General features: G+C 35.2%; 1 protein-coding gene across 4 annotated transcripts in view; it reads left to right on the forward strand.

Annotated features, from left to right (window-relative positions):
• Positions 1-23926, forward strand: part of LOC112500104 (F-box/LRR-repeat protein 15-like) — a 36746-nt gene that overhangs the window by 5835 nt on the left and 6985 nt on the right. For all 4 annotated transcript variants that reach the window (XR_003067322.1, XM_025103401.1, XM_025103402.1 and 1 more), the window contains 7 exons: positions 19608-19707; positions 19785-19982; positions 20073-20343; positions 20419-20517; positions 20607-20695; positions 20798-20897; positions 20990-21160. Coding sequence is in view for 3 of the 4 variants with exons in the window: in XM_025103401.1 (XP_024959169.1) it covers positions 19608-19707; positions 19785-19982; positions 20073-20343; positions 20419-20517; positions 20607-20695; positions 20798-20897; positions 20990-21160 (1028 nt within the window). In the remaining variant the exon portion in view is untranslated. The remainder of the gene's footprint in view (positions 1-19607; positions 19708-19784; positions 19983-20072; positions 20344-20418; positions 20518-20606; positions 20696-20797; positions 20898-20989; positions 21161-23926) is intronic.

Raw genomic sequence — 23926 nt, forward strand, 5'->3', positions numbered from 1 at the left:
TAGAGATGATGCTTACAAGCTAGCCTTGGCGGCCAGTCATCCAGGAGAATATATTTTCCCTTACATTTCGATTTCAACAAAATGGGTAATACCCATTGAAAACAAATATACTCATCTTCAACCTAATGAGGTTGTAGCTTTTTACTTTAAAAATAATGCTGATTCATTTGTTTATCCAAAAGATTATCAGTATTTTCAAGATATTCTTGTAGTCACTAGTTCTGTGGAATTCGATTCTACTGAACGCTCTGGCGGTGAAGTTGCTTATAGCAAAGCGATAATTCATAGGGTAATTCGACCCGACCAATGGACTAGTGATTTATTTAAACCTTATGAAATCACCAGACAATTAAGGCATAAAAATGTCACTTTAAAATTTAATTATTTTGATTATATCAATGCCTGGGAACATGCTTTCTATTATGAGAACAGGCAAAGAAAATTTTCTTGGTGGATTCAGTTTTCTGCTTCTTTTAGCAAACCTGAATTACCAAATTGGTTTATAACCTGGTATACTCAATGGGGATTATATCCTATTTGTTTTCCAGACAAAGTTCGAAAAATTTATATGAAGATTTTGTAAAGATAAATACATCTTTATTAAATCCTTCTATGTGGTTTACAATACTTTATCAAGTACCTTGGATTATTCGTTGGGAACCCATTATTTCCTTACGAAATTTATCTAAACTTGGTGAAGACTTTAAACCAATCCCTTATTTGGGAAGAACAATTTTAATAAAATGGTGGATAAAATTCAATTTCTTCGAAAACTCAGTGTTTTCCATCAGAGGGTTAATTGATCTTGAACCCCCGAAACCACCAAAGCYTGATGTCAAAGATATCTTTAAAGAAATCACTTCTAAGATTTCTAAAGAAGATCTGGCTCAAATTATGGCTTTATTAAAGCAAGACGAAGCAAGCCCTGCACATGCCGATTCAGCATCATCACATATGTCTGAAGATGGAGCGGGCGATGAGCTCATGCAGGATTCACAAGATCYATTTGATATCTAATATGGATCCTTATGYAGCTAAAATCYGTCGAGAGCTAAAAGCCATAAAAGAATCACTCTCGCAAGWGGATTCATCTATTGATTATTATAATCAAATGTTTGAGCATCAAATTGTAGGAAACAAAGACTACAATTGGAGAGATGATATCCAGCATCTACGCTGGTTGGCAATTATCCAAGCCCAATTGAAATATCAACAGAAACAACTTTTCTCTCAAGCTTTCTAGACAGAAGACGTCATGGATGACGTATTTGATCTCGATTATTATCGACAATGGCGGGCCCCAGTTCTATCATTTCAGTTCCATAATTGAAGATAATGGCGGGACCCATTACCTTTATCTAGTAGTAGATAGTGGTAGGCCCCACTACTACTATTTCTTTGTATTTATAGTTGCTTAGATTTCATTTCTTAGCACGAAAAATTTTAGAATGTAATCTTTCGCTTCCTTCCTTCTCTTTTGTAATCCATCTTTCTCAGAAATAAAATTAGTTGTAAATTCCTGTAAATTCCTCTTAATTATCGATCCTGCTTACAATTGGTATCATTACTTTATAATGAATTCTATAAATAAGAATTACATTTTCTGATCCTGGAACCATGTTATATCCTTCAGATTTAATATCTAAAGATGAAACACGCATAAGATTTGGATCAGTTAATGATAGAGTAAAATTTGGATAGCATGAAAAATATATTGGGCCATCACAAAGACTTGATTCTATTATTCCCAATAAAGAATCATGAAAATTGAGATGCCGTTTGTCTCTAAGACAGATTAAAGCAGAGGTATTTAAACCTAATCTTGTTGTTGGCTTCAAAGCAATTTGAACCAATCCTAAATGCAAAAATTTATATTTTTGCTTATGTTGCTGAATAAGCTTTTCAGATAATAATTGGAAAGTATTATTTCCTTGAAGAATAGGCATAGATTCTTCAACTGTTTTTATGATATAATCAGATTTAAAAGAGAAATTTGATTTATAAATCTCATTTGATTTGGATTTTGGTAATTTCCAATTACTTAGATGATAATCTAAGTTTTCATTAATAATTACTTCTTTGTTTCTATTAGAAACAGAGGAGGATGAAGATGATAGAGAAGAATTTCTTCTCAAGGATCTAATTATCTCACTCATAAATTAAACTCTTTTCAACAGTCAACGACTTTTACAAGACACCTATTCGAGCCTCACTCAGGGACTTACCGTCAGGTCTAAATGCGACTAACGTTTTAAAAGAGTAAATAAACAAGTGAAATAAATTATTACCTTGATAAAGGGTTCTTCACGAAAACGCGACTAACGTTTTAAAAGAGTAAATAAATAAGTGAAATAAATTATTACCTTGATAAAGGGTTCTTCACGATCACCAAGCAAAAGCTGTCTTGGCTCTGATACCAATTGTAAGCAGGATCGATAATTAAGAGGAATTTACAACTAATTTTATTTCTGAGAAAGATGGATTACAAAAGAGAAGGAAGGAAGCGAAAGATTACAATCTAAAATTTTTCGTGCTAAGAAATGAAATCTAAGCAACTATAAATACAAAGAAAAAGTAGTAGTGGGGCCTACTACTATCTACTACTAGATAAAGGAACGGCTAAGAATTAGCCAACAAAAGGTAATGGGTCCCGCCATTATCTTCAATTATGGAACTGAAATGATAGAACTGGGGCCCGCCATTATCGATAATAATCGAGATCAAATACGTCATCCATGACGTCTTCTGTCTAGAAAGCTTGAGAGAAAAGCTGTTTCTGTTGATATTTCAACTGGGCTTGGATAATTGCCAACCAGCGTAGATGCTGGATATCATCTCTCCAATTGTAGTCTTTGTTTCCTACAATTTGATGCTCAAACATTTGATTATAATAATCAATAGATGAATCCWCTTGCGAGAGTGATTCTTTTATGGCTTTTAGCTCTCGACRGATTTTAGCTRCATAAGGATCCATATTAGATATCAAATRGATCTTGTGAATCCTGCATGAGCTCATCGCCCGCTCCATCTTCAGACATATGTGATGATGCTGAATCGGCATGTGCAGGGCTTGCTTCGTCTTGCTTTAATAAAGCCATAATTTGAGCCAGATCTTCTTTAGAAATCTTAGAAGTGATTTCTTTAAAGATATCTTTGACATCARGCTTTGGTGGTTTCGGGGGTTCAAGATCAATTAACCCTCTGATGGAAAACACTGAGTTTTCGAAGAAATTGAATTTTATCCACCATTTTATTAAAATTGTTCTTCCCAAATAAGGGATTGGTTTAAAGTCTTCACCAAGTTTAGATAAATTTCGTAAGGAAATAATGGGTTCCCAACGAATAATCCAAGGTACTTGATAAAGTATTGTAAACCACATAGAAGGATTTAATAAAGATGTATTTATCTTTACAAAATCTTCATAAATTTTTCGAACTTTGTCTGGAAGACAAATAGGATATAATCCCCATTGAGTATACCAGGTTATAAACCAATTTGGTAATTCAGGTTTGCTAAAAGAAGCAGAAAACTGAATCCACCAAGAAAATTTTCTTTGCCTGTTCTCATAATAGAAAGCATGTTCCCAGGCATTGATATAATCAAAATAATTAAATTTTAAAGTGACATTTTTATGCCTTAATTGTCTAGTGATTTCATAAGGTTTAAATAAATCACCAGTCCATTGGTCGGGTCGAATTACCCTATGAATTATCGCTTTGCTAAAAGCAACTTCACCGCCAGAGCGTTCAGTAGAATCAAATTCCACAGAACTAGTGGCTACAAGAATATCTTGAAAATACTGATAATCTTTTGGATAAACAAATGAATCAGCATTATTTTTAAAGTAAAAAGCTACAATCTCATTAGGTTGAAGATGAGTATATTTGTTTTCAATGGGTATTAYCCATTTTGTTGAAATCGGAATGTAAGGGAAAATATATTCTCCTGGATGACTGGCCGCCAAGGCTAGCTTGTAAGCATCATCTCTAAGTTTTTCCTCTTTAGGAGTATCTTTGATCTTCTATCTCTTGGCTTGATTAGCATCAGTCATGGTTATCGTTTTAAACGATGTTGTGACATCTTTCTTGATATCTTTCTTGACGTTCTTCTGAGTCGTCGTCTTTAAGACTTCTTTTCCTTTGTTAGTTCTTTTAGACATTTTTACCCTGTAAAAATTCACGAGTAAGGAAATTAGGTAAATGATTAGATTCCCCTTTAATATACTCAATTTCGAAGTCAAATATAGACATAATAGCTTGTCAACGAGCAAATATTTGCTTAGAGGCAATGTTTTTAACATCTTTAAATAAAATTTCCTTGGCAGATTTACAATCTACCCTTATAAGGAATTTCTGATTAACTAAATCAGACTCAAATTTTTGTACTGTTAGTACTATACTAAGAATTTCTTTTTTGACTGTCGAGTAATTTACTCGAGGACCTCTCCATAAGCCAGAGGTGTATCGAACTAATTGTTTTTTGCCTCCTTTTAGGCGTTGTTTAAGTATTCCACCATATCCAATATTAGATGCATCAGTTTCAACGATTTTGAATGCATTTGGATTGGATAAGGCTAAACAAGGAATTTCCTTAATAAGATGTTTAAGCTGTTGGACTGCTAGAGTATGTTCTTTAGTCCAAGCAGGTGGAGTTTTCCTTAATCGATCATATAAAGGTTTAGCTATATAAGCTAATTTTTCACAGAATTCTGAAATATAATTCAGACATCCGAGAAAACGTTGTAATTGAGTTTTATCTTTGATTTCATCGGGAAATTTTTCTCCAAAAATAATGGCTCTATCAATTGGAATAATTGATCCATTTTTAATATTATGACCAAGAAATCTAATTCCTGTTTGAAAAAGTTTAACCTTTTTAGCATAATCTACTAATCTTACCCGTTTAACAACATTTATAAAAATTCCTAGATGTTTAAAATGTTGCTCAATATTTTGACTAAAAATTAAAACATCATCAATATACACAATTATAAATTCTGTATATGGACTAAAAATTTCATTCATTATCCTTTGATATTCAGAGGGAGTATTTTTAAGCCCAAACGGCATTACATTCCACTCATAGTGACCAAATGGAACTGTAAATGTTGTTTTATATTTATCTGGTTCAGCAATTTGAATTTGCCAATATCCAGATTTCATGTCAAAATTTGACATTATATGAGCGGAATATAATCGGTTTAATAAATCCTTTTTATTAGGAATAGGATATCTTATCCATCTAAGTACCTTATTTAAAGGTTTATAATTAATCACAAGTCTTGGAACACCTCGTTCTTGTTCAGCTTGATTATTAACATAAAAAGTTGGACAACTCCAAGGGCTGAAAGACGGACGGATTAACTTCTTATTAAGAAGATCTTGAATTTCTTTCTTACATAATTCCAGGTATTCTGGACTCATTGCAATAGGCCTAGCCTTAGTAGGAATATAGGATTCCTTGAAATGAGGTTCATAAGGTAATGAAACAATATGTTTTTTACGCTCCCAAAAAGCATTAGGAACATCAGCACATATTTCAGTTTCAATTTCCTTTTGCAAAAGAAGAATTTTTTCTTGAAGCTTAGGAGTAAGTAAAGCTTCTTCAATTCTTTGCAATTTAATATCATATGTCAAAGAATTCAAAAATAATTCTTTGGACTGTATATGGTTTTTTACAATATCAATTTCATGATATTGTGGGGTTGTAATAAACTCAAAAAGAACTTCGTTTCCAGAAATATTACTGAGAATTCCTTTTTCATCTATTCGTTGAATAGGATATAACATATGTAAAAATGGATTCCCCAGTATAATTTTGTGCGATAGGTTTTTAACCATTATAAAAGGCATTTGAAAACAAATTCCTTTATTGCAGATAACTGAATCAGATAATTTAAATTTTACTTTCAAATTGGTGTTATCTGCAGTATTCAAAACTTCTTTTGTTTTAGAAAAATATTTTGAAGGTATAATCCCTTCATTGATGCAATTTAAATCTGCACCAGAATCAACCATAGCAATGGTATCAAGAATAAATTATTTATTGACAATTAAAGTAATCTTGATATACCATTTGTGAGTAATAACTCTGTCAAGAAGATTGATATTAATACTCGAGGATAAAGGTGGAAAATCATCTTTAGAAAAAGAGGGTTCTCCATCTTCAATTTTCCTTTTAGGAGAAAGTATTTCAATGTTATGTAGAACATTACTTTGTTCTATAATTAACATTCTAAGTTTTAAATCTGAAATTTCAGTTTTTAATAAATTTACTTCAGATTTTAAATMTGAAATAGTAACTTCTTGAGTTACTGAAATTGGATTATTAACCCTGTTTATGATTTCTTTTAAATCATAATTTGGCAGACGCTTTTCAGGAGTATTGTCAGAAATATTATTCTAAGTTGTTTTAAATATTCCTGAAGAAATTTTTCCTTTTCTTCTTTATCACTGATTTTATCAATGATATCGAAAATAAAATTTTCTTGTGTTAAAACACATAAATCATTCATTTGGCATAAAGCTGAATATTGGTTACATTGTCCATTACATGAAGACATAATTTGATCTTCATCATCGAATGAGGAAGTTTTACTTTCAGAAGATTCATTCAAATTTTCCTCATTAATGACAGATACAAATATTTCTTCATTTTCAGAATCAGAATCAGATATAACTGCTTTTAATAGAGATCTTTTTAGACCTTCATCAATATTTAGATTATTAATCTTTTTCTGGGTAGTACACTTATTAGCATAGTGACCCAATTTTTTGCATTTCCAGCAGACCGACAATTTCTTTTCCTTGTTAGGAAATTTTTTGTTTTTGGAAGAAAATTTAGAGAAAGATTTATTTCTCTTTTTTGATAAATACTCTTTAAAATATTTTCTTTTCTTGGGTTTATGAGATTTTTGAAAACTTGGTTTTTCAAAACCCATTTGTTGGCAAAAATCACCAAGAGCTTTTTTACCAGAGTATTTTTCATTTTGAATTTGTTTTTGCAATTTTAATTCATTGCAAAGAGTAATACCTTCTTTAACAACCTCAGAAGATAAATCTCCATAGGTTAAGGTATCATATGAAAATTTTCCATTATTCATATTTTTAAGACGATTTTTAATTCGTTCAGCAAAGAACTATGGAAGTCCAGAAAGAAATTTTTCTTTCCAAAATTCCTGATGTCCATCATTCATTTGATAGATTTTTGAGAAAAAAGTATCTTTATACCATTTAAAATGGGATAAAGTTGGACATCGTAAATTAATTAATTGTTCTTGAATTTTATCTGCATACAGATTATTCTTTCCATTAAAATGGACAAGAATTGTATATAACAGTGTATTAACTGTGTCTGGAACAGGTTCAGATTGATTAGGATTAGTTTTAACTGCAGACATAATAGCACGTCTTGTTTCCGTAGTTAAATAGTTATCCCACCAGCCTTTAAGCTGTCCAGAAAAGCCATTTACTAGCATTTCAGTTATTACTGGATCTTTATTGTCATTAGCTGTTGCTGCCATAAGCATATGATGTATTAATTTATGGATTTGGTATTCACTAAATCCATCTAAATTCCATTCATAAATGGACTGTCCATCAAACTGTTGGCTTGAAGGGAATTCTTCCTCATGTAAAAGATCAACAGGACATGGCCTATGATAATAGGGTTTCTTGGTTTTAAAATTTACCTTTCGATCTCTTGAAATACGATTTATATCAAAAGGTAAGTTTTTATCATCAATTGTTAAAATTTCAAGTTGAGTTATTAACTCATCTGTCGAAGGTTCCTCTTCTTAAAAATCATTTTTTGATAAAGGAGTTAAACCTCTTTCAATTTTTAAAGCTTTAAGTTTTTCATGGATTTTATTTACTATTTCAGAAGTAGATGAAATTTCTTCTGAAGTAGTTGAAGAGGTTGGTTTTGATAAATTTTTTTTTTTATCAGAAAAATGAGTTTTAAGAGGAGTATCATGAGTTGATAAACTCGAAGGAATATTCAATTTCTTTTGTTCAATTCTATTTAATTGTTCTCCAATAGATTGAAGAGATAAATTTGTATAATTGTTCTGTTCAATAACAGCTTGTACAGTTTCTAAATTAGAAGTACTACTATCTTTAGGGGGTTTTCGAAAAGGAGAAGCTATAACTTCTTCGATGTCTTTTTGAATAACCAAATTCATATAAGGAGGATGTATTCCTTTGATATGATTACCCCTTTTTGTGACGTATGTTTTATATGCACTTTCTATTCCCAGAATATATTTCTGATTAGTAACATCGGGAAATTTATACCCTCTGATCTTATAAGATCTTTTTATATAATCCAATCATGAAAACTAGCCACTAATTTATACTAATCAAATACTAGAATTATGGGTAGAAATTAAGGCAAGGATTCTACACCCAATCATCCAGTGATTTGATCATTAATTAAATTGATTGCCTAAAATCATCCAGTGATTTGACCGAGAGGATTCAGCCGGTTTCCAAATATAGAATACAGCTGTCCCATTTTTGCAGCTGTGACTCGATCTTTCCTTCTTGAGTACACTTTCAATGGTGGATCTTTATCATTACTTCCCTCCCGGTAAAACGTCTTGTCCTCAAGACGGAATGTAGGAAATTGCTCAGCCATTAGATCATAGGTTTCCCATGTTGCCTCTTCTTCAGGCCGTTAACACCATGAAATCAACGATTCGAGGACCGGTTGGCCAGCTTCATAGACCCATCGATGAGTGATGACCGAGTTAGGTTGTACATCAATTTCCCGGTCTTTGGTGATGGGTAATGGGATATCTGGTACCGAAGAAAAAGAGCCATGGGCAGGTTTAAGCATCAAAATGTGAAATACCGGGTGGATTCTAGCTTCGGGTGGTAATTCCAGCTCATAAGCAACTGGACCCACTGCTCTTTTAACACGATATGGTCCAAAAAACCTTGGAGACAGCTTCTCATAACGACGTTTAGCCAAAGTCTTTTGGCAATACGGTTGAATCTTCAAGAAGACATAATCACGGACCTAAAACGTGAGTTCCCGTCGCTTCTGATTTGCTTGGTTTCTCATTCTGACTTGGGCCTTTTGGAGGTTTTGGCGAAGAAGCTTCATCATATCATCCCGATCAACTAACTGTTGTTCCAGCTTTGCGTTTTTTGTTTCGCCCGCTGCATAGGGGAACAGCGAAGGGGGTTCTTGACCATACACAACAGAGAATGGTGTTGTGCTAGTGGCCGTGTGGTACCCCATGTTATATGAGTATTCGGCCCAAGGTAAGTATGTACTCCATTTGGTTGGCTATTCACTAGCAAAGGAACGTAAGTAAGCTTCTAGGCAGCGATTCAGAACTTCGGTTTGACCATCCGTTTGAGGGTGGTAACTTGTGCTCAGCTTTAATTTTGTCTGACTTAATCGGAATAATTCTTGCCAAAAGTTGCTGAGGAAGACAACATCTCAATCAGACACAATGGATCGGGGAAAGCCATGCAACCTGACTATTTCCCTACAAAAAACCGTTGCTACTCCTTTAGCCGTATAGGGCTGGGATAAGCAAATGAAGTGAGCATATTTGCTTAAACGGTCCACTACAACTAAAATAGTATCAAAATGACTAGATGGTGGTAATCCAACGATAAAGTCCATGGAAACATCTTCCCAAATCTGATTGGGAATGGGTAGGGGCTGCAGTAATCCTGCTGGAGCCAACNTGTGCCAGTGGCCGTGTGGTACCCCGTGTTATATGAGTATCCGGCCCAAGGTAAGTACGTACTCCATTTGGTTGGCTGTTCACTAGCAAAGCAACGTAAGTAAGCTTCTAGGCAGCGATTCAGAACTTCGGTTTGGCCATCCGTTTGAGGGTGGTAACTTGTGCTCAGCTTTAATTTTGTTCGACTTAATCGGAACAATTCTTGCCAAAAGTTGCTGAGGAAGACAACATCTCGATCAGACACAATGGATCTGGGAAAGCCATGCAACCTGACTATTTCCCTACAAAAAACCGCTGCTACTCCTTTAGTCGTATAGGGTGGGGATAAGCAAATGAAGTGAGCATATTTGCTTAAACGGTCCACTACAACTAAAATAGTATCAAAACGACTAGATGGTGGTAATCCAACGATAAAGTCCATGGAAACATCTTCCCAAATCTGATTGGGAATGGGTAGGGGCTGCAGTAATCCTGCTGGAGCCAACGTATGATACTTTTGTTGCTGACAGATTATACATTGCTGGACAAACTCCCTGACATCCTGTTTCATCTTTGGCCAATAGTAACGAGAAGAATCTTTTGTAGGTTTTTAAAAAACCTCCATGACCACCGATTGGAGTGTCATGTGCTTCTTGTAACAACTTGAGTTTGAGATTGTGCATCTCTGGAATCACCATCCGTCCATGATGAAACAAAAGCTGATCCACCAGCGAGAAATCAGGGACGGAGGAAGGATCTGTTTGCATCTTCTTGATCAGATCGCTGGTAAATGAATCAGTTTGCAACCCTGCCTTGATATCAACTACCTCAACAACACAAATGCTAAGAAATTACCTCTTGACAGTGATATATGTTGTATATGTAAATCCAAAGGGGATGATAAGGGTTAATAATTCTCCCGAGTGGGGTCGGCGAGACAGGGCGTCTGCTCCCTTGTTTTCTTTCCCAGCCTTATGAACAATTGAAAAATCATAAGGCATGAGTTTTAGCAAAAGCCTTTGCTGCTCTGTAGTGGTGATGCGTTGTCTAATAAGAATTTAAGGGTATAGTGATCGGTGCGAATGAGAAAATGTCGACCAAGGAAGTAATGGCTCCATTTTTGGACCGCGAGGACTAATGCCAACAGCTCCCTGTCGTAAGCCGATTTAAAGCGGTTAGATGGGGAGAATCCTTTACTGAAATAAGCCACGGGATGGTCCTCTTGTGATAGTATCGCCCCAACCCCATCTGATGATGCATCACACTCTATAACAAAAGGGTTAGAGAAATCTGGTAACCTCAAAACAGGTGTAGTCAGCAGCGCCTGTTTCAGGTCATTAAAGGCCTTCAGGGCTGGCTCCGACCAAAGAAACCCGTCCTTCTTGGTCAGTAAGTGGTCGGGCTATAAGTCCATAATTTCAGACAAAACGCCTATAATAGCCGGTTAACCCAAGGAAACCTCTCACCTCTTTTACTGTTGATGGAATGGGGCACGACTTTACTGCTGAAATCTTTTCTTCCTCCACACTAACTCCTTCCGAGTTGATTACATGTCCCAGAAACACAACTTGTCCTTGCCCAAAACAACACTTCGATAATTTGGCAGAGAATCGGTTGTCATGCAATAATTTCAAGGTCTGTTCTAGGTGAGACTTGTGCTGCTCCATACTTGAGCTGTAGATTAAAATGTCATCAAAGAACACAAGTATAAAACGTCGTAAATAAGGACGAAATAAATCGTTCATAACAGCCTGAAACGTGGAAGGAGATTTGGTTAAGCCGAAAGGCATAACCTTAAACTCGTAATGACCCGAATGGGTACGAAAAACCGTCTTTTCAATATCCGGGGCTATCACTCGGATTTGATGATAACCCGATCGTAAATTGAGTTTTGAGAATACCGTAGCTCCATACAATTCATCAAGTAACTCGTCAATGTTAGGTATCGGGTATTTATCAGCTATAGTTATCTTGTTAAGAGCCTGATAATCGACGCACATTCGCCACGTATTGTCCTTCTTCTTCACTAGTAAAACCAGACTTGAGAAAGGACTTGTGCTCAGTTGTATAAAACTGGCTGCCATCAATTGTTCCACCTGTTTTTGTTTTTCTATCTCAGCTTTTTGGGAGTGAGGGTAACGGTAAGGGGGGATATTGGGTGGGGTTGAGTTTGGCAAGAGCGGGATTGAATGATCTTGTGATCTAACTGGGGGTAAGTCTTGAGGTTCTTCAAAAACAGCCATGTATTGTGTAACAATAGGCTGAAGTGGGGATGGTATGCATGGGGGAATTTCTGGATCAATGGCTAGGTGTTGAAAACTAGATGATTTTTGAGGCCCTGATGCAACACCTTGTAACTTGTATTGTTTCCCGTCGATTTTAAAGATCATGAACATCTCTTTCCAGTTAGCTTGGACCGTATTTAGTGTGGCTAACCATTTGATACCCAATACTAAATCAGCCCCACCAAGAGAAAAGGGGTGAAAGTCTTGAGTGATCTGAAGCTCATTGACCTGTATAGGAAGATTTTTGCAAATGTGGCTGCACCGAATTACATCCCCATTACCGATTTGGACACCAAACGGTGCCACTGGTTCGGAGGTCAGTTTGAGTTTGTTGACCAAAACATCTGAAATGAAATTATGTGTAGAGCCACCATCAATTAAAATTAAAACTTCGGTAGAATGAATATTACCTCGGACCTTCATCGTAGTAGGGTATGGTTTCCCTGAGATAGCATGCAAACTGATTTCGGCCGTTTCTTCTTGGTCAGAATCGGGGTTAGGGAGTTCTGTTACAGGTGATTCCTCCATATCCTCCTCTGCCTCAAACACCTTGAGGGTACCGGTTTTACATCGATGACCTGGTCCGTATTTGTTTCCGCATCTGAAGCATTCTCCTTTCAAGAATCGGTTTTGTTTTTCTGTGTCGGAGATCCGGGGAATGTTTTTTGGCTGGGTTGATGTTGGAACTGGGGTGAAGGGTGTTGGTTTGGAATTTGATTGAGGATTTTTTGATCTTGAAGTCCAAGAAGTACTTTTTTCTTGCCGGTTAGAGGAGAGTTTAGATTCAAACTCCAAAGCCAGGCTCATAGCACTATACACCGTACATGGCTTGTGGATCGTTGCATCGGATTTCAGCTCATCTTTAAGACCATTCAAGAACACCCCTAAGAGACAATGATCAGGCCAATTTGAGACCCGAGAGGATCTCTTAGCAAACTCCTGCCGGTATTCTTGAACTGAACCAGTTTGTTTGATGCTACATAGGAATTCATCCGGGTTTTGGAACTCTGCCGGACCAAATTTTTTTGTAAGCAATTGGGTCAATTCCTCCCAAAAAGTGATGGGTTGGTCGTTAGAGAGCCAAGAGTAAAGGTCCAAGGCATCACCCTCTAGATGCATTGAGGCCACTTCAACCTTCTCCTCATCAGGTATTTGATAATGCCTGAAATATTTTTCAGCTTTCAGCAACCATCTGCGAGGATCTCCTCCGCTAAAAGTCGGGAATTCGATTATGTTATAGGGCCTATATGGTTGTCGGCCCCTCCAGGAACTTTCCCCTTCATCACTCTTGCTTCCTTGGGAACGACCTCTTACTTTTAAAGCTGCAATCTCCTCCCTCTGAGCTGCTATATCTGCTTTCAACGTATCAATTGACTCCAACTTTGCAGCTATGGCAGCTAATTGAACGGAAATTGCTTCGGGTTGGTTACTACCATCGTTTGAGTTATTCCGGGTTTGCACCATTTCGATTCCCACCAAATGATAGATACATAATTGATGAAGATGAAAATAGGCTGAATTTTATTAGAAATAAAGGATAGTGGCCCGATTCGAGAGGGGCACGGTCTCCGATTACAAGAACAAAGAAATTAAAAGGTAATTCTTAATCCCAATCATGAAAAACTAGCCACTAATTTATACTAATCAAATACTAGAATTATGGGTAAAAATTAAGACAAGGATTCTACACCCAATCATCCAATGATTTGATCATTAATTAAATTGATTGCCTAAAATCATCTAGTGATTTGACCGAGAGGATTCAGCCGGTTTTCAAAGATAGAATACAGCTGTCCCATTTTTGCAGCTGTGACTCGATCTTTCCTTCTTGAGTACACTTTCAATGGTGGATCTTTATCACATGCACTAATGATTACCTATAGGATGAATGCAGTCCCTTACGAAGGAGCATGGTCACGATTTCAAAAGTCTAGTCTCTTGGACTCACTCATTTCTCCCGGAAAAGTGGGGGTCATGAAAAGTATAAAACTATGTTTTCACAATAAAAACTAAGATTTTAATCAATGTGTTTGGTGTATTCTTGAAAAATTGTTCCTCGAAAATATACGTAAGGTTCATCAATCAAACCGAGTGAGCAATCTTCCATCTCATAAACCAGGCATCAAAACAAACTCAATTCACTTTACATGCCTTGGTTCTGTACTCGATCCATTGACACAAACATTCCCCAAAAGAGGCCACAATGTGTGGTTCCATATATTTTGTTTCCGAATATCATGTTTTAACCATATCACTTGAGTCATGTGTCCCTTCTCAATTAAGGAAGGCTGCGTGCATCCTTGAGATAATTCCAAATTCTTAAAACAAAGTCCCAAAGGCTAGCATGAGGGCATGAAATGAACTCATAACTTGAGAGGAAATATCATATCTACTAATTGTGTTGTAGTTTTATGTTTTTAACTAGTCTATCATATTTTTGGATGATCGAGAAGTTCATCATTATTTGGATTAAGTTTCACATTTGACATCATAGGAGAGTCTACAACATTATTTGCATCTCAACTTTAGCTAAATATTGATGACATACTTCTTTTACGTTAGAAGTCCATAGCATAATGTTTCTATCCCCCCTTCTTAGTCTTCAACGAAGAAAAACGTTTTAACAAGTTACTAGCTACTAGAGTAAAACATACAATATATTTTTGGTACTCTTGTAAGATCTAGCCACCTCAATACCCAATAAATAGTTATTGAACTTGTCAATACAAAATTCCGAAACAACCTGATTGCGATATCTATATTAAAAGAAAACAAAGATAATAATATTGAAAGAAAACAAATTCATACCATCGTGCCTTGTCAATAGCCTCGACCACAATTAAAGAGTACCTAAAGTTCTCAAGAACAGAGCAATCGACAATCACAAGCTTGGGTTGTATATTAAAATAACAAAGATAAAACATTAAAACACATGTAAACACCGCATGCATTATAGGACAACAATAGCCAGAGACCAACCTATGTTGACTAATTGTTGACTAACTGTGAGGGTCAATGAGAGATCAATAAAAGAGAAGATTATCAATGTTTTCTAGACAAATGAGGATCAATAAGAATATGAAAGAAAAGATGATCCATTGAGATTCAATAAGAATAAATAATGAATTAAACATATAATATGTAAGCTCAACAAATGGTTGTTTCAGTACTTAAATACAATCTTGTGGTGTGGTGGAATTCCAATGAAAGATACATAAGTCAAACAATTCTATTTTTCTTCTTATTTTTGCTCAACTAAAATAAGATGTAATATTAAGTCTATGGAACATGACATATATAAGAGACATTACTGAATATATCTAGTAGGGAAAATAGATTGATTAATTACAAAACCATGAAACACATCATAAATCATAAGAACCATAGATTGATTGTCAAACAATAGTAAAATGTTTTCTGTAGAAGTAAAAATAGATAACAATAGTCAACAAAAACAATTAGAACAACATAACCAAATAGCAATAGTCAATAGAAGCAGAAATAGATGAAAATATCCAACAAAAATACGAAAACAGTCAAGCATATAGAGATAGCAATAGCCAATGTCATTGGACCTTGCTGGAGATAAAAGAATTAGATAGGCAATAAACAATAACATATAATGAATGACTAATTAATTTTTTTTATTTCTTCTCCAATGTAATTAGTTGATATATTTTTGGGCTCTTATTATCTACTAAATTTTTTCTTGCCTCTTATTATATGCTAGATTTTTTATGGTTTCTTTAATTTATTTAAAAAGTTTAGACTACTTATATATGTTAAGGGAAAAATTTGGGCCCCTGATATTTTTGGGCCTTGGCCCATGCCGCCCTTCGCTGTGTTTAGGTCAAACATGGAGAGGGGGGGGGGGGTTTGGGAGAGCGTAAGAAATGATAAAGGAGCTTGACCATTTAAGTCGATGGAAGCCTGAAGTTATGAGTTATGACCCGTTGTAAGAACCACAACCCTCCAAACGGTGGGGTACATTGTAATGAATTAGCATGGTGTTTCCAACCTCAAATGAATGTCAATTTTTGCATTTAATAAAGCTATTTTGTAAGGTTAGTAAGCTTTTACCATGCATGACTTGGTAAAGGATGAGTCATGAGACATTCATTTGCATCATCCTTTTGGAGTATCTTATAAATGTATGTAACTAATTTTACACCATAAAGACAAGAGTTGATAAAATTTAAAGACAATTTAAACAATTTATTTTAACAAATAAACATATGTTCCCCTAGAACAATCATTTGAAAAAGCAGAAATATTTGAAACCATTGGGTGCTTATTAAAGGAACTCCACATGCTGGGATGAACCGATTCAAAATTTTAGAAATTTAGGCTTAAACTTTTAGATTGATTGATACATGTGTTAACTCAACTAACATGATTCAAGATAAAGTAGACAAATTCAATCCCCTTTTTTCTAGCGCTTTAAAGAAGGATTACCCAATTGGTTGTTTATATGCATATTTTTCTTACGACGGAATTTAGTAGAAGAAGATTTATTTAGAGGATACAGACCATGAATCACCTAACAAAAAGGATATTGCTGAATACATACCGATGTTTATCATTGGTTGTGTACTTCCATTGGTTTGGGTGGGTGCTGCTCTTACAATGCTGAATAAATTATTGTCTTCTGATTGCTAAAACCTCAAAGTTGTTGTCCTCCCTTTTTCTTTGCTGATCTTTTCTTATTCAAGACAAATCTACAATAAGACGAGAAGCAGTTGTAGTTGACTCACAAACATGGAGCACAAATGATTCCTTGGATGATGAAATTCAATGTTGACTTGTCTATTATCGCCTCCTTGATGCATTGAAAGTACTTGGGAACATGACTGCGCCATGACGGCCCAAAGTGATGAGTAACCTAAAAGTTTGAAGAGAAGGCCCTTTTATTTGGGAAATGGCAAGGTTGTTGTGGTCGAAAATCAAAAGATAATGTGAAGATCAGGCAAAGTACAAGTATCCCTTAAAGGAGGGTAGTGACATCATGTTGGATGTTAGGGTTTTATTTGAAGTTCTACTTTTTATGGCTGGTTTATCTCTCTGCTATCATGAGAAATACAAGTGACTAAAAGGGTACTTGGTTATGAGAGGAAAAAGTGTGTGGCTTTTGGATGGATGGATGCACTAAAACCGAGGATATGTGGCTGTGTTGTATATATATGTGTTTGTATACATATATGCAGGTCATGAATGAATTCAAAGAAAGAAGCCATCATCATAACTCAAACACTAAGGTTGTGTTTTTTTTTCTTTCTAAATCAGATCTGAAGCAACACTTATGCATTCAGATTGTTTGTTGTGTTTTTACTTTCAGATTTGAATAAAGTAAAGTACGTCGGAACGATCTTGCAAAAGAAGTCTTAACAAGAAAAATCATATATGAATATCAAACGGTGTCCATCGCCTCTTTCCCGATCTTCGGATCACCACTCTTTGATTGCTCTGTCTTGCCATTGCTTTTCTCCCATCATCATGACATCACCGATGCCCGATTGCTCTGCACCTGGATTTGGCTTTACTCACATTTTGTGTTTCTCCTTGTTTTCCCTCTTGAGAAGGAGAGAATTTAGATTGAGAATTGATGTTAGAGAGAGAGAGAAGGGGGGGGGGAGTTGGACAAGAGAGGGAGAGAAATATGAGGGCGGTTGATTTTTCGTTTCTTTTTTTATTTAGATTTTACTTTGTAATTTAAAAAATATTTACATTGAAAAATTTAAAAGTTCATATTTTACAAGGGCAAAGTGGACAAATACATGCATTCAGATGATTTCATTCAATTTTTCAACAGTGTGGATTCAGACTTCATGTGCTATCTCTTAATTTCAAATATGAAGTGAACATTCAGCCATCACCACTTAATGAAAACAAACAACCCCTATGTATAAGATGAACAATACACTTGAGCTTAAGTTTGATCGTGCTTTACTTTAGTGTGGATATTGTTAGTCCATGCTATTGAGGAAAAAGAATTTGACATGTTGCCTAGCTCGCTTCTTTCTCACAGCCATTAGTCTCTAGTTTTACTTCAAACTTTATCTTTGGTTCCCTATTATATTAATCATGAACTTTCATCTCTTACCATTTCAGAAAACAAGATTTCGTAAAAGTGAAGAAACTATACTAGATGTATCTTTGGACAATCGGTAGCATAGTGTTTGTGTTGTTTAAGGCGTTTGCAAGTATTTCTCAAAGCATCCTTTGTAATTGCAACCTGTGAACTTAATGAACATCATATAGGTTGGCGCTGAAGAATATTGGGGTATGATTACGTATCCAGAAAACCATTGGAGTTTAGTACCCGACAGGTACCTTTACATCAACCTCTGATTAGTGTCCAAAGGTTTTGTAGTGCTCAAATATGTTTAAAAGGAGGATATGGAGACTCCCAATGTGTTTGTGACCAATTATGGTCGAGGATGTAGAAATTTTGAAGTTGGCCTTGAGGCTTGAGCCATTCTTGTAAGGCTGTGCATTGAATTCATTTTTTCAGTATACATCAATTAGAGGCAGAAATGGAAAAAAGATAGTGTCAGGCTTTCTCATTGTCTCCAAATGTATTGTATAACAAATTACAAGAAGTGGGAGAAGGATTAGTCTCTTTTCTGTACATTATCTGCAAAGTCACATCCAACACACAATAAAGGTAACATACCAAAGTACCAGGAGGTTCCAGGTTCAAATCCAAGGAGGAATAAAAATCTCCTTGTGGCCATGGAGGTTCAAATGCGGTGACTCCGGGCTATCTGCAAAGCAGGTGGTCGCCCTGGAATTAGTCGGCTCGCATAACGGGTTGGATATCCAGGTTAATTAAAAACAAAGGTAACATACCATATGAAAGGGCCTTTGGCCTAGCGGTGTTGGAGCCTTTTGGCCTCTTAGTAGGTCAGGGTTCAAACCTCACCAAAGGTGAGGAGGATGTGAAAGTTGATTTGTTACATTTTCCGTATATAAATATCGTATACTTCAAAAAAGAAAAGGTAATATACCATACTAGAATCTTTATTTGTTTGACTCTAGTTTTAGCCGTTGGATCATTTGAGGCATTTTCCCCACAAAATTAGATACTGAAATGGAATGGCAACTCTCTGCGATACCATGATACCTCTATATTCTTGGTTGTGAGATACAAATTGAGGGATAATCTTGTTTCTATTTTGTAATTTTGGTTAGGCATGTCTTCTTTTTTCCTTTCATTCTTGGGCCTGTCATTTGTCATACATTTATAATCATGCCTTTGCAATAATGATAGTGCTCTATCTGGTGATTGGGTTAGCTCTTTGAATTTGAGATGAAGTTATTTTTATTTTCATAAGCTCAGCTTATGCACTTCAGACTCCTCTTATTGATGTTGATTAGAGTGTTTGAGCATGGATGGTGGTTTAGAGTGATTTATTCTTAATTTTTGCAATAATCAGATTTTACATTTCTATTTTAACCCTTTAGTATTAGCTTCTAAACGTTTAAGGTATTTTTGGTATTGAGATATTATGATTAGGTTAATGACTTGATCTAGAGCTTAGTTTGCTGTCACATCTTCCAATTAATAAGTTTATCATGCAAAACATCTTGTTAGTTCTATATTCTTATCACAATGCTTATGGATCCTTTGCCTTTGCAGTTGAAGATATGTGTAGTCGATATCCAAACGCCACTCAAGTGAACATTAAAGGCTCTCCCGCAATTCATACACTTGTTATGCAAGCTCTTTCTTCATTGAGGCAATGATCTATTTCTTCCTTTTAATATCTCTTCATTCAATTATGTCTTGATTGATAATGGATTTGTCTCTTTTCAGGAATCTTGAGTTCTTAACTCTGGGCAAAGGACAGCTCGGGGAGACCTTCTTCCAAGCTTTACCTGATTGCACGATGTTAAAGAGCTTAATTGTGACTGATGCCGTTCTTGGTAATGGTATTCAGGAGGTACCAATATACCATGATAGGTTAAGGCACCTTCAAATTGTGAAATGCCGCATGGTCCGTATTTCGGTCAGGTGATGCTTTATTTATTTAACATGTCACAACTGTTCTAAATAGCTGCATTATTACGTTGTTTTAAAGAAGCAATATATTATTGTTTGCAGGTGTCCCGAACTTCAGACTCTGTCCCTGAAGCGAAGTGGCATGGCTCATGCTGTACTGAATTGCCCTCTTTTACATGATCTTGATATAGCATCTTGCCATAAGCTTCTAGATGCTGCAGTTTGCTCTGCAGCGACTTCATGTCCGCTCTTAGAGTCCTTAGACATGTCAAACTGTTCATGTGTTAGTGACGAAACTTTACGTGAAATAGCACTAATTTGTGGCAATCTTCATATCCTGAATGCATCTTACTGCCCAAATATCTCTCTTGAGGTAGTTTTCATGAGTTTGCTTTATTAAGATAATTTCATTTACATGATCATAATCCTTGTTTATTGGGTTTTGTAGTCTGTAAGGTTGCCAATATTGACTGTTCTCAAGCTTCATAGCTGTGAAGGCATAACCTCTGCTTCTATGGCTGCAATAGCTTATAGCTATATGTTGGAGGTGTGGACCTGCTTTCTTCTTTCTCAATATTGACTGCCAGCTTTCCTTTGTATGGTCTTTATTCAGCTTTTTGTCATTCCTTGCTACAGGTTTTGGAGCTTGATAATTGCAGCTTATTGACATCAGTCTTCTTGGATCTTCCTCACCTGCAGAATATCAGACTTGTACACTGTCGCAAGTACAGTACTATACATCAGACCATCATTTATGACGGGAATTATTTCTAATTTGGTTTTTGACATTGTAGAATCAATAATTTCCGATACTGACTTGGTTGCAGATTTGTGGACTTAAGTTTAAGAAGCATGCTATTATCTTCCATTAGAATCTCTAATTGTCCTTCACTCCAGAGAATCAACATAACATCAAATTCACTTCAAGTATGTCATAATCGTCTCAGTTCTTTGAGTTCCAATCTTTTTCATGCGCTTCTATTCTGGGTATATGAATTCCTGACATTTTGTCTATGCAGCAACTAGTTCTGCAGAAACAGGAAAGCTTAACTGCGTTAGAGCTGCAATGCAAGTGTTTACAAGAAGTGGACCTCACAGATTGTGAATCTCTGACAAATTCCATCTTTGAAGTTTTTAGTGATGGCGGTGGATGCCCCATGCTTAAATCATTAGTTCTTGATAATTGTGAGGTCCGTGATTTTCTTTTGATGCTTATGCTGATTTATTGTTGATCTTAACTGTTTAATTGTTATAAATCATGTGGATTTACAAATATTATTATTATATAGCAGTTTTATCTTGTGGAGTTTTTAGGTGATGGTGATGGTTGCTGTATGATTAAATCATTAGTAATTGATAGCTGGCAGGTTTATGATTTAACTCTGATGCTTCTGCTGACATTGTGTATCTTAACTTCTTAATTAAAATTCGCATGTCAAACCATGGTGTATGCTCACTGCTGATGACATTGTGTTAATTGTGAGGCTTGTTCTGATGTTGAACTGAATCTAGAGCTATGGACAAAATCTTGGAATGTAAAGGTTTTAGATAAAGCCATGCTATGAAGTAGATTATGGTGCAACTTCACTGGCATTGATATGGAAATAGAAGATGCTACAGATTTAGGTGATCTTGCAATCTCATAGAAGTTGAATGGTAAGTGTCACTGGAAAGTGGACTTTCTATAGGGTACAACCTTGGGCCTCCAAAATCAACATATATGTAGAAACATAGTGTGATGTGGTTTGAAGCATTGTCATAAGAAGAGAGATTTGTTTTCCCACCCCGGTGTGGCGGTGGTGGCGGGGTTGTGTTTGTGCTGTAGAGGGATTTGATCATGCCCAAGAGAGACTGAATGGTGTTGAAGGATGCTGTTCATTTGTATCGTCATTGGAGGGGTTATATTTCCCAATTGGTTTCATTCTTGGTATATACCTTTGGATAAGTGCTGGTGGTTGTTTTTGCAGCAGTTATTGTATGTGGTATCTACCATCAATGTAAGAAAAACTTTTCTTAGTATCACCTAGGCATTCTCCCATCACTTTGATTAGTTAGGGCCTCTTAATTGGCTGCCTGGGAGATAAAAGTCCCCCACCTTTTTTATTGCAACTAATAATTGAATCCAGCTTCTAAACAATTAAGCATGGATTAATGGACTTCTTCCAACTTGTATTCATCAATCAGCTATTCTCTAATTGGAGATAATCCTTCCTGGCTTTCCTAGTAATGAAACAATAAAACTAGTCATTTGGAATAATTACTTGTATCAAAGTAATACAATATTAAAATTTGATTCTCATATGTAATATGTTTACACATCTAAAATAACAAGATTTTATATATTTAAATCAGTGTTCTGAGAATTGCATTTTATATGTGTAGGTGGTTAATAAAACGTCTAAAAGATTTAAGGGGCACTTGCAGATGCTATTATTAATTGTTACTTATTTATTTATTATTGATTGACTGGTCATCTTGTTATGAATCGAACTTTTTATTTATTTTCAGTTGGCTATTAAATATTACTTATTGGTTCATTTCATCTGTATTGTGCGTCAGTGACTTGTGGCTGTTGATATTATTTTTGGTAATTAATCAAATTAAACGAGAGAAACCATATCCTCATTAAATTATTGTGATAAGCAACACAAACTTACAATATTAGGATTTATGTACAACTAGTTAAAGTATCCATGCAGTGCATGGATATCATTGAAAATCATTTAATGGTAGAGGTTATAAATAAAATTCTAAGTTTGAGTGCTTTGATTACGGCTTTAATGTTGTTCTTTTTTATACTTCTACAATATATAATATGGATAAATATCATGGCAATTGCAACTGAGATGTTAGCAAATTTATTTTCGCATGGTTGTTATTTTTGTTTATGTTTATAAGTTGAGTATGTAATCGAGAATTTTTTTTCTTTCTTCTAAAAATTTGAACATGATGGTTAGTAACGTCCATTATGTTTTGGTTAACCATTTAATTGATGATGCTTCTAGTTATGATTTTAAGGATTTGTAGAGGAATATGATAGTGTCAACTTCAACTATTAAAATGTGTTTATTTAAAAGTTTAGAAATAGAAGACTAAATGACTTTAAGGTCTAAACTTTTTTCAATATGATTTAATAATTGTTGGTTGCAGTTATGTATAATATTTGTCCCTCAACTACCTTAGCAACCCATGTCATCTCAATGTCGACTCATTAGCAGCTCAGGACCATCATATCAAGTTACAATATATATATATATATATATATATAATAGTAAATGGAATGTATATTTAAGTAAGTACCGAGACATATTACATGCTGCATCTAGTCCAGTCATCATTTTCCCATTAATAGGTGGACGAACTATTACTGTGATGGCTAGATTATCAACGAAATCTACACACGTTGACAAAATCATTAAAAGTAAAGCCACAGTGACCAACGGTGGGTAAATCAGAAAGATTATATATGTTATTTTCTAGATATAGGCTCGTTAAGTTTGCGATTTCTTAAAATATTCGAGTCAAATATGCTGTTTTCTTATTCTTAGTTCGTAAAGTATTTGTTTTGTAGCTTTGGTGACAATTCGCCTACTACTTGTAGTCTTGGCAAGCAGGGATACAATATTTCCTTTCATTCCAAAATTTCAGCATCTTTTTGGAAGTTGTCTAATATTTTTTAATGCCGTTTGTGTAATCTCTTTTTTTAGTTGTTAATCTTTTAGTTAGGTCTCAACTTGCTTTATTTTTATGCATGTGCACTAGTTGCAGGTTCAGCATGGGTATTTGTCACATATATCTTGGGTCATTTTCTTTTTATGCTGTTGTGACTTTATCCTTGCTGGTGCTGCCTATTATGATAGATGAAACAAGAACTTTCAGTTAGACTTATTATGTCATTTATACCTTTGTTTATCTTCTATTTTCATGAAAAAGGGGACTCAGGCAAGTGCGTTTAC

This window comes from Cynara cardunculus (genome assembly GCF_001531365.2).
Source record: "Cynara cardunculus var. scolymus isolate 2C chromosome LG 17, CcrdV1, whole genome shotgun sequence".
In the NCBI taxonomy this organism is placed as follows: Eukaryota; Viridiplantae; Streptophyta; class Magnoliopsida; order Asterales; family Asteraceae; genus Cynara; species Cynara cardunculus.